General features: G+C 30.8%; 1 protein-coding gene across 1 annotated transcript in view; it reads right to left on the bottom strand.

Moving 5' to 3' along the window:
- Positions 1-12996, bottom strand: part of LOC133327137 (twitchin) — a 110350-nt gene that overhangs the window by 59001 nt on the left and 38353 nt on the right. Inside the window, exons 12-15 of the mRNA XM_061535710.1 lie at positions 5697-5756; positions 5081-5386; positions 4835-4960; positions 4708-4746 (exon numbers count right to left, since the gene is read on the bottom strand). Coding sequence (XP_061391694.1) covers positions 4708-4746; positions 4835-4960; positions 5081-5386; positions 5697-5756 — 531 coding nt within the window. The remainder of the gene's footprint in view (positions 1-4707; positions 4747-4834; positions 4961-5080; positions 5387-5696; positions 5757-12996) is intronic.

Genomic DNA, 12996 nt, shown 5'->3' on the forward strand with positions numbered 1-12996 from the left:
GCCTTGTCATTAACTGAAGCGGTAAAAATTGTTAAGGGACCGTTTAAGTTGGGAAATAAGCGCAATACGGGTTTCTCGTAATCAGGTCTGTATATGGCGTGTACGCATATATGTGGCAAATACTTGTTTTTTAAGGACTTTTGCTAGTTGGGAACATGTAATCGTTTTTGACCATCTGCATGGACAAATTATCTATACGACGGTTTTTGTTTAGTGGAATTCCGCCTAGATGAGTCAGCGAAAGTGGGATTGCGGCTTTATACATATTCTCTATATAATCGCAGACAATGAATTTTTCTAATTGCCCACAATGCGTTTTAATAACCCCAAAACGAATGTATAGCTCGTCATTTATATTTGGTTCTTTGAGACAGTATATTAATGCAAAATACCAAAAATTTCCGGGAAAAATTACATTTACAGTTTTTTTAACTTCGAATAAAGGGATTACTACATATTTCCAAATAGTCAATTTCAGTTGCATTTGTTTGACAAGTTCTCATTTAATGAAGACTGAAGTACCACCAAACATTTTTCAGCAGAAGCTAATTTATCCCTTAAAAAAAATAAATATAAAAAAATGTTTAGTAATTTTCCATGTGTAAACCTATTCTTTACTATGATATGATATCAGGACAGCCATTGTTTTTATAATATGTGTTATTAATGTCAGTGTTGCCAATTTAGGGGATTTATCCCCAAATTGGGGATTTTTGTTTGGAAATGGGGATTAGTTTTTGGGTTTGTGGATTTTGAGGAGGATATAAAATTGTAGTTTTGATCCGTAACGTAAATAATTATAAAACGTTGTCCACCTAACTTGAGTTTATATTATTTTTGGAAGAAAGTTAATTAATCTCAGGGTGCTGTTGGGTCAAAACTATTTGAAGGACTATCAGGACTAATATTAAATATGATTTGTGAACCAATAAGCAATTCTCGCGTTGAACACGTTTTTTTCCATTATTAATATAGTTTGAAATGAAATGCAATATGAATTATTTGAAGCACCTTTAGGAATTAACACGATGTGAAAATTTAAATCCTTCTCCTCAAGTGGTTTAACTTATGTTTTTTTTTTTAATTTCATAAATCTCTTAATGACCTGTTTTGTATTTTATTTTTTAATATGAATACTTCGAAAAATGTATTGACTTTTAAAAACAATTGTTCCTTTTAAATGTTTTTTAACATTTTCAAAATTATAAAGTAAAAATTTAAAACAATTTCTATTCATTGTAGCTTGTTGTAGGTTCCAGAGCAGAACTAATTTAAACATATAGGCGATTTTTTTGGATGATAAATCACATGGGGATTTGAGTTAGAAAAAACTGGCAACGCTGATTAGTATTGACGTTTTCTTAATGTCTTATATATGTATACATTTTTTGAATAGTTGCATAAATGGGGAAACACATACGAGGATTCAGGCTTGGCATGTTAAATTGACGTTGTATGAAATGTCAATTCATAACGGAATATAAAATTCAAACTTGATTTTCGGCGTTATCTTCTATTCTTTTACAATAAAAAATCCAATTTAAAATGCTGTGCTTGAAGTCCTTTTATGTCCTTTAAATCTAAGCGTAAATGTTTTTGAGGAGCAATTAGAACTACACAATCAATTTAAAAATATATAAAGTCCGAATACAATTCATCAAAACTTGCAACATGTCACAACAAAAATGTCAATAAAACATTTTTACCATGGTACAAAATACACATCTACCTTATGGGCGATAATGCCAGAATAAATGAAAACAATTGCAACAAGTCGTTCTGTTCATTTGACATATTTTTAATATTTTACCAAAAACGCGAAAAATTAATGAAATATAAGGTTTTATTGTCAAAATCGAGTTGGGGATATGATTTACATGTTGATTTATTCACAAATCATACATTTCTTCTAATAAATGTTGTAAAATTCGTCTTCAAATCGATTTTTTGTTATATTTTTCAAAACATTACACACACAGTCACACATTTTGTATATGACATGAAAAATTTTAATTTTTATGTTGCTCATGGCATAATTATACAAGGTAGTCTCATGCAGTCATATGTTTCCAATTTGTTCATAAATTTGCCTTTGACAGTATTCATATAATTTAAAATTGATAGACGAGTTCTAAATTAAAAGGGGTTGCCATCATAAAATTCCCAAATGAGACTACCTTCTGTAATTATGCCATGTAAGTTGCTATGGCCTACCTTGAATAATTTTACCATGATTTTTACTATTTTTTGATATCCTAGTTATTTTATTTTTCCTCACGTATTACATTTCGGAGATATTCTAAATTTAGTGGACCAGAACTTTTAGGGAATAATGTATAAGGTTACGCAGAAAGATGCATGAGAGGGTCCTCTTTCAATCCAATACACCTTCTTCATAATTTATTATAGAGCGAAAATGTGTGTTTCTTGTACCGTTTTTTCATGTCCGTCTTACATTTCTACTTTAATTTTAAACATACGACAATTTTTGATATTTTTCATACGTTACGTTAATTTGGCATATTTTGCCATAATGTCAAATTTTGCCTACATTTCTTGTACTTTACTGTAACTTTTATGTATAAAATCTATAGATCGATTTTCTTTTGGCTTCAACAAATGTAACTCTGAATAAATTTGAAGATAAATTTACTGGAGCTAATTCTGGCCACAAACAACCAATTAGAAAAGACATGCGTTAAGCAAATATGGAGTTATTTGCACAAATCGAATACATTATGAGAAAGATTTTATATTTTCAAAAGAACCGTATACAAAAACTTAACCTGTTTAAGGTAGTAAATATCGTTGGCATATGATATGGTCACCTCTACATACAACGTTTTCCAAGTCTAAAAATGTTTGCGGTCGAAAACCAAATATAGTTTGGATACAAACTATATTACTTACAGTGACGAGCAGAAATGAGTACATGTTTGTACATTGGACACTTTTTACGTCATAAAAATAAAAATATAAAAGCAAATTACAAAATTTTGGTTGTATTTTATAACGTATTTCGTACCTAACAAATCAACATAAAGTCAAAAAATTTAACTCTTTAATTTCTAAGAAAAAAACAGAGAAAAGTAAATCAACTCCAATGTACTCACTTTTGAACAAATTTGCAGAATTTGAATATTTTTATTAATTATACTGTAGTTTTATATTTTTAATGTGTCATTTATGAAATTTGACATATTTTCAACCAATTTTAGTACAGTTTCATTGGAAATATCCTTCCAATCACCTCAGATCCAATACCAAAGTTCGTCTAAATTATTAGGGGCTGATTGGTACTGTCCCACCTCTCTCTTTGCCATTGGCCCCAAATTATCGTTCGGATTGATGTCGAAACTTTGTACTGATCACTGTGTTAATTCAAAATTTTGCTCACGAAGATATTCTCTCACGAATTTTGACGTATATCTTTGATCACCGTCCTGCAATAATAACTTCTTCTACAGAATAGGCGTACTTAGCTACCTAAACTGACTGATATGACTCTACAACGATCTAAATAGACTTCTTTCATTATTATATTGTCAATTTTTTTAACATCGGTCATGGCAATTCCTCAACCGAGATTCACATTGGGCCTTTGAATTAGTTTTCATCACGGATTGAAAACGGTTGAATGTGGATTCGTCGGACCCGACCACACGTTTCCAGTTGACCACAGTTCAACTTTTGTTCTAGTTGAAAAGTCTTTACCTTTATTTTGCAGTTTTTTTCCTATAATACAGGGTTTTAGTCTTTTTTTAATACTGCTATATCCAATAACGGGTAGGGCTCTTCACTCCGTTCAATGACTAACAGGTTTGACGAGTACTTATGAATTAGATTTTGGCGTTAAAACTTATCAAATTACATTTCCCTTATCATTAGACGTGGGTCCACACAACTTATAAGCGGTGTACGACCTCTAATTTGAGGTTTGGGAACAACGGAACACCGTTTTTGTACCCATATGACCAGATTTTTCCGAATGTCCTCTTCAGTGGTTTTTATATATATTTCTGCTTGATTTATTATTATTAGTTATTTATTTGATTTTTGTTCAAAACTTTGTACAATTTTTTAGTAAACGGGACTTAAATGATGTAAAACTTATATATTTTCTTAAAAAACTAATGAAAACCAAAAAAAGATTTAAAAAACGTAATTTCACATTCCTTTTCTGCACATTATTAAAAAAAAATGCAGACGTGCAAAAGTGAGTACATTGGGGTTGATTTCGTTATCTTTATTTTTTCTTAGTTATTTTTAAGAGTTAGATTTTTAATTTTAGGTTGTTTTGTTAAGTACCTAATACCCAATAAAATGCAACCAACATTTTTGAAATAGCTTTTTTAGTTTTATTTTTATGACGTAAAAAGTGTCCAAAAAGCAAACATGTACTTGTTTCTGCTCGCCACTGTATATATCAATGAAGGCATATAGCGAAATATTGTGTAAATTATTGATATTTATTGCAAATGGGCAAGTACACATTATACAAGTACAAGAAAAAGGTAAGTCCCTAGCCATGGGAGAATTTCAAAAACAGTAAATTCAAATATTTCTTTTTTTGCTGCAGAAGTATTACCTTCCTTCTTTTAAACCTATGATGGTTGCATACATTAGAGGTATTATAATTGCACATTAAAAATGTCAGATTAAAACACATATATACGTATCTATATATAATTCTTCAATTTTTTTTACCTCATTGACTTTATTTGTGTCGGTTTCTTGATTCAATTTCTACGTTAACGAGAAAACCATATTTTTATGAAATAGTACAAGTATGTTAATCTTTATATTATATATATAATAACTCATAGCACCATACCTCCGGAACAACAATAACGGGTTTTAAGGTAGCTGAATCTTTCTGTGTTGTATCGTCTTCTAATTTACCCTTACCGGCAGTGAATCCCTTATGGGAATCCACCGTATTTACTTCTAGTTTTTGTTCCTGTAAAAAAGTATACCAAATAAAACTTGTGATGTTTATTTTTATCTTATTATATTAAAGATATGTTTTAAGCTTTCATGTAAACCACATTATACCATAGAAGATTTGACAGATTAATACCTTAGACAATTTTGGGGCATCAGCTATTTCTTTTGTTTTCTTTGCAGATTCCAATATTGGCTTCTCCATCTTACTAGGAATATTGGTTTCCCGACTAAAGTCTGACGCCTCAAATTCTGGTTTTTCAAACTTTTCAAGCTGAGGACGTTCATAATCAGGAATTTCTGGAAGTTCTTCATACTTTGATTTGGGTTTAGGCTTAGTCTTTGTCTTAGCTTTAGTTTGTTCTTGTTTAGGCTCTTCTTTCACTTGAGGAGTTTTCTTTAATTTCGGAAACTCTTCAGCAGGCTTAGGCTCATCAATAATCTAAAACAGTCAATTGCATGCCATTGATTTATTTACTTTACGATTTACAAACACACAATAATTTGCATGGTTTTGTTTTTTATTTTCATCGCAGAAATGTATTTAAAACTTTTATTTGTGTGTCATAATAGTATACTGGTACCAGAAAAGACCCTTAATAGGAATTTAAACTTAAACTTAATAATATAATTTCTGTTTGAATGCCCTAATTATCATGACGACACTCGACAGCTGTCATACATATATAATAATATTATATATTTTTTCATATTAATATTTGTATTGATGACAGTATACTTTATAATCTTACCTTTCGCTGTAGTGTTTTTTGTTCAGTTTTTTTGAAACCAATTTTTTCGAATAACTCTTTCTGTTTTCGAAAGTAGATGTTAGATTAATATGGAATATATAACTATAATTGTACTTATTATAAATAGTTAATATAAAAAATTACATAATTATTACCTTATTTAAAATAAAATGTATAATTTTTGGTAGACAGTCAATGGTTTTCTAATTTTTTTTTTACTACAGAACACATATTCTGTATTTTTATAGATATATACAAGCGTAAGAATTGACAAACTGCATAATATAACCACTATTGAAGGACAACAAATTAAGATCCTTAATTTTACCTACAATATATATATATATATATATTGTTCTTCTGTAGTAATTTTGGAATAATTGGATGTATGTATACGATGTTCAAGACTTTGAACCGACTCAAAACAATATTCATAAACTTCATTGTAGTATCAAAAATGTACGGTCTATAAAAGTTCCTCTAAATTGGTCAAACTTTGGGTATTTAGTACACAATATACGTAATATATGGAAAATGTTCATGTCATTCTAGAGTCATTCTATAGTCAATTCGGTACACAGTTCCAAATTCCGTCTCAATCTGATTTTCAAAAAATTTCGATAGGGTTCATCCTTGATCTGTACCAAATATAATCCAATTCGTATCATATATGTGACCTGTTTGTGTACAATATTATATGTACCAACAGACGGACGGATATATATATATATATATATATTTCATGTAGTATTTCAGTTTATATATAAATGATATAACGGTTTAAGAAGCTTAACGCTACTTATTATCTCATCTATTCAAAGGAATTTTATATGATATAAAATACATTTGAGCGTTACATATATTTTTATGATGTTGTACAATTGTTAATAATGGTTGTATTTTGGTAATCAATAGTGCGTTTTTTTACTTATTAGTATATGATAGGTTAAATTTGAAAGTGGTTTAGATTCATTTCATACAAATCTTGGTTTTCTAGAAAAGTTTACAAAACATATTACGTTATATATTCGATCGTGTTTAAGGACAGAAAGCTACTATCAAAATTAATACCACTTAACAATATTTTTGAAGCAAATCAAACACAAATCTTAAAATAAACAACTCATATATATTAGTATATATTTTTAAAGTTATTACCTAAGTAGATCAATAATCGTGTTACATTTGTATCCGCCCAAAATTTAGCTCTGCAAATCATTAAAAATTATACTACAGTAGATATCGGATAAAAGCACATCTATGAAAAAATCGCATATAAGAAAGATTATCAAAAACAACAAGCCTTTTTACATCTCACAAGTGTAAAAATTGTTTCATATACGACAAATACGTATATGAAAAACACTGATATAAGAAATGTTTCTCAAACACCATAGCTGACAAAAGTATTAGAAAATGTTTCATATAAGAAAATATGTACGATTGTCGGCCAATTTATTAACATTGAAAATGTTAAAAAAATAAAATACTTTTTAATTGTATTTGAAAGAATATTATTTATATGAATAGAAACATATGCACCTATTTTTAGTCAAACTGTGAACTGATTTTAATTTAATAATTTCATGTTTTTACTTTGTCTAATCATGTTTTTTACTTTGTCTTTAAGTTTGCAAAACCTCGAAATAACCGGGCTTAAAAATTTTTAGCTGCTGCCTATTTTTGTAGTGTAGTATTTGAAATTATCTCGATTTAGCTTAGTTTTTCAACCAAATCAAATTTTTAGACGCTACCATATTTTTGTTAGGGAACTACGTATTTTGAATTGTAGCGTAAAGCGTTGCCATTTTTGTACATTTTGAAGAATTGATAAAATTTTGAATGCAAAAGCAAGGTTGTATTTAAAATGATCTCCTTTTAGATTTTTCTATAGGGTAAAGATGTGATGATTGTGCTGGCCATTATAAAAGCCCAATTTTTTACTCCTGAGGTTGGGATGTTTGTCAAGCTAAAAGATACAAGCGGTATATTTTGTTCAGCGATGGGAACGATAGAGTTTTAAACACATTAGTATAAACATACAAATCAATTACTTCTTAAATCTCGTAAATAAATCGAACTCCATAAAACGAAAAACAGCCCATATTATTATTGACACACCTTCATGCTTCCCAGTACCCTTTCTTAACCCTTTGTGGTTCAATGTTGCCCACAGGCAAGTTTTGAGCTTATATTAAATGCACTGCTAGTATATAAATATATATTTTTGGATTACATATCGCTCATTTGCTGCAAGACCCGTTGTGCCCTGATTTTTTCGCGATCATAGAACAATTTTTTGCAACTAATGCAACTAAATCTGTGAACAGATTTTATTCATATCCTAAATAGGATATGAACAAAATTTGACTTCGCTACATCCTTGCATTCGGGAGATACAGTACGTTCTTCCTGAAAAATAAAAGTCCAATATCAAGAAAACCAAATGCTAAATCGGCGGAAAAATTAAATTAAAAATAATTGTGATGGCAGAATTCGTACAATTCGAATACGCAGCGTTTAATTTTTTTCTTTTGATATGTGTCGTTCATAATTAGGTCTTGAAGTACGAAATCCAAAGAATATGTATCTACTAGCTACATGTTTTAAATATAAGCTCTAAAACATTTTGTTTCCTGTGAGCAACATTGGACCACAAAGGGTTAATGATGCCCGATTGTTCGCTATAATAGGCCTCATGTTGTGTAAAAATATATGAATATTTCTTACACACTCTTATTGAGAAGCTATAGAAGTTCCTCTGTCCCATATAAAGTGTGAGTAAATTGAAAAATTAAAACGCATTTTTGCAAAATCGTTTTTTTTTTTTTGATTTATGCCTGAGCATAATGTTAAGACCTAATTATGATCATATAAAAAGAAAATTCTAAAAAATTAAAATTTTTGATCAACTTATGCGCTTTTCAATATAGTTGAGCGCAAAAAGGTGTGCAGTACTAATTTATGTATACAGTCCAAATTATTTAAATTGCTTCTTATTCGAAATGTATGAAATATATTTTAGTACAGAATATATTTTATCAAAAAATATATCAGTCACAACCGAATGAACAGAGATAAACGCCTATGTTGACCAGGAAAACTTTTTAAAACACAACAGCATTTTTGATGTTCAACTCTGGGACTTTAAATCTGTTGAACATAACAATATTTTTCCAAAAATAATATCTTTTGAATAGAATAATGCCAATTTAATCTATTTTATCCTCAAAGAAAGAAACATTTTACAAAAAACTAAGGGAACTGATGAGAAGCAGTGGCGTGATCCGTAAGTATAGTCTTCCCTGTCCTCGGCAAACAATGCCATACATTCCCCACTAATAAATACACCTAAGTCTGGTTTTACACGGTAGATTGATTCCAGAAGAAGTGAGAAGTGAGTCACCAGCGAGTTTCTCATGCAGGTTATGTCGTTGGTCAGCTAAGTACTTCGCTTTGTTATAAGAGACAATACCGTGATTCAAGAGACATAAAAACCGTGATTCATGGAAAAATTGCATGCAATCAATTTCTATTTTCACACTAAATCTCTTAGATATCTGCCGTATATCTAAGTGTTTTGAATTTAAAAAATTTTAAAAATACTTCCAACGTATGGAGGTCTGATCGAAAAATTTTTACCACAGTTAATGTTTTAATTACGTGACCACCACTGTATATAAATATTTATATATGTATGTGTGTTTTATTAACATTAAATTTTTTTGGATAGACAATAGCAAACCATTTTAACCAATACATTTATGTATTGGTCAATTGTGTAGGGCCTGTCTTGAATTTTTCATAGACAGTAATCCTGGACAATTTATGACATTAAAAAGCAGCAGAATTAACAAATATTTTCAATAAAATATAAGAAGAGGTCCGAAAATGGATTAAACGTTAAAGGAATTAAAAAATTATATAATTTTATTGTTATATAATTAATTTTTTCATTAACGATTTTAGAATTACTTTTCAATTTCCTTCGACTGTCTTGTCGCTTGCAAACGCAGTGTAATAGTTATATATAACAACTAACAAAGGGCCCGCTACTTCGTATGCGGAAAGGAAATACAAAAAATATTTCATATGGTATCGTAAATACTGTAAATTTGTTGTATTATAGTTTGCGATTTAGTACTCTTTATACACATAAGCACTATTTTCCGAAATCTCTCTTACTTCCATTAAACAGATTAAAATCAGTAAGGAAAGTAGTAAAGTACCCCATGCAAAATTTCGTGCAAGTCGAAAGATATATAGGGGCTTTGGTACACCATTTACATTAAATCGGACGAAGTTATATGTGGGAGCTATATCTAAATCGGAACCGATTTTCACGATGTTTAACACACATCGTTCTAAACGTAATTCAGCCCGCTGTGCCTAATTTCGTGTAAATCGAAGTATGGTGCACTATTTTTCAAAAATCGGACTAAAATATATATGGGAACTATATCTAAATTTGAACAGATTTTTCCCAATTTCGTTCTTGGGCCAAATATGTGACGTATGCCAAATTTCATCCAATTTGGATCATAAATATTTTTGAATAATTTAATTTTTTCCATTTTTTCCATTCTTGTTTTAAACTATTTTTTTTTATTTTTTGCTTTGCAAAAATTACATCATGATCTCAGTTTTACTAGCAATTTGGTTCCCCACCATTACATTTTTGTCATATATCAATGTTATCAAGTGATCTTGGTCCTATTGTTGGTAATTCGTCTTATCTTAAGAACAGATTGAGTCCATACAAAAACTATATGACTATCGGCCATCTAAATTGCCAGAGCCGTCGTCCGTCTAATTACAGCGCCACCTTAAGCGAACTTAAAAGACTTTTGTGTAACAGCGGTCTGACTCTCTTTGCTGTTTCTGAAATTTGGTTGAAACCCTATATATCGTCGAAAGCTGTCTCTATACCTGGTTACTCTTTCGTCCGCAATGACCGTCCAAGTGCTAGAGGAGGAGGGGTGGGTATTTACGTTATAAATGGTTTTAAGCACAAGATAGTTTTTCGATCTGATAATCCTGGTGTTTGCGAGTCTATTTTTATTGAAATTATTTTAAATTCAAGAAAGATTTTATTTGGTTTGGTGTATTTGCCACACGGCAACATATCTAGCTTTGAGGAGACACACCAACAGATTTTATGTCAATACGAGTATATTGTTATTGCCGGCGACTTTAATTGCAACCTATTCGACATTTCCAAATCGTCTGAAATGAGGAGTATTTGCCACCGTCTAGGTCTTACTATTGGTCATAACTCGTTGCCTTCGCATTTGAATATTGCTACGGACTCTGTTTCTTTAATTGGCTATTTTGCTTATAGTCAATCATGCTCTTTTGTTTTCAACGATCAAGTATAAGTTCTTTCTATTTCACATCATTCCTTAATCTTCGGTGCATTCGATGTTAACATTATTTCCACACAACACTTTTTTGAGTATCGAGACTACAAAAATATTGATTGGGACAGTTTACATAATTATATAGTTGAAGTTTATTTTGGTACTATTTATAGAACATCTGATGTTGATACACAACTTTCATTTCTTGATTTTCTTATTGCGAATCTATTTTCTTTCATCCCTATTGTTAAAAAGCGTATAGTGTCTTGCATGGAACCATGGTTAAACAGTAGACCTATAATATTTTCAAATTCATTGCGAGATATTGCCTACAGGAACTATTTAAAATATCCTACGCAGCAGAAAATATCCTACGCAGAAGGCTGTGTATCGCACTCTTAGGAACAAAGCTAAGAGTGTTCTTAGAAATGAACGTAAGAAATATTATGTCAAATATTTTAATGGGTTAAACGCGACACAGATTTGGAGACAGCTTCGTTCCGGCGGTATCGTTGGTAGTGACACTAACTTTACAACTGATTTAGATGTTGATGTTTTAAATGATATTTTACTGAGAGCAACAGTATTAGCAATGCGTATGTAGATTTACCCGATATTGATAGACAAGAATATACTTTATTATTTAATTGTGTTTTTGAAATTGATGTTTTTAAAGTTTTTCAGCGCGTTAAGTCCCAATCTGTGGGTATAGATGGTATACCTATTAAATTTTTAAAACTGATCTACCCATACATATCTAGGCATTTGACCTACTTTTTTAACACTATGTTTACTAAATCGGTCTTTCCGCAAGCGTGGAAAGTTGCTAGAGTAGTCCCCATTCCCAAAGTTAAAGAAACACCTACTATAGAAAATATGAGACCCAGCATTTTACCCGCACTTTCAAAAGTCGCCGAGCAACTCATATTGGAGCAAATTCAGGAATTTATTGATGAACGAAAAAATATAAATGGATACCAATATGGTTTCAGGCGTGGACTCAGTACTACATCTCCCTTAGTAGACTTAACCGATCTTATCAGAGAGACAATTGATGGAGGTGAAAGTGGTGTTCTCGTAGCCCTGGACTTATCCAAGGCATTAGATTGTGTAAATTATTCGAGACTAATTCAAAAACTACGATCTAATTATGCTTTTGATAATACAGCTTTTTTAAAATATACAGACAGCCGTAGCTCGTCTGTATAACAAATAAGAAGACACGGACAGCCGACCGTTCTTGTTGAGTGGTTGTAAGGCACTAATTTTATTTTAAAATATTTATCCTTAGGTTCTACTTAAACAACTCTTTCTTAGCCTAATCTCAAACACAAAATACTTATCAGCAAACTATTTGTTCTAATAATAGAATTTGATCTGTGGAGAGTTTTCCCATCGTGTGCGTCATAAAATCTCACCACCAACAACAACAGTCTTATCAGCGTACCGTGTGGGATTTTAGACTCTTATCTTAAAACACTCCAACGATCAAATCTTCTGTAACACAGAATTCTGTTCAAAGTATTTTGAACATGCTGACGACTGGCAAGAAGAGCTGATAAATTATATTTCTGTTCAAAGCATTTTGAACATGCTGACCACTCACAAAGGGATGACAAATACAACATTTATTTTATTTTTAAATACATTGATCCCTTGTGGTGATTTGTTAAACCTACTCATACATTCTTATATAAATCTAAAGCAATGTGAGCAGAATTATTCTATCATAATACATATTACTTATCAACAATAATGAACTATTATATACTATAATTAAGGAAATAATAAATAAGATCAGCCTCTAGGTAACAGCACCCACGATTCGTCGCAGCCAGTTTTCTATGGGACCGCGATCAAAATTTCCTCCACCTTCGTCTACTGGTTTCATCATCCCGGCAACACCATTTCTCTGTGGCGATTTCTTCTTCCATTCTTCA

Source organism: Musca vetustissima, unplaced genomic scaffold (assembly GCF_032173495.1).
Source record: "Musca vetustissima isolate MV318-11 ecotype Yass unplaced genomic scaffold, APGP_CSIRO_Mvet_v1 utg2442, whole genome shotgun sequence".
Classification (NCBI taxonomy): Eukaryota; Metazoa; Arthropoda; class Insecta; order Diptera; family Muscidae; genus Musca; species Musca vetustissima.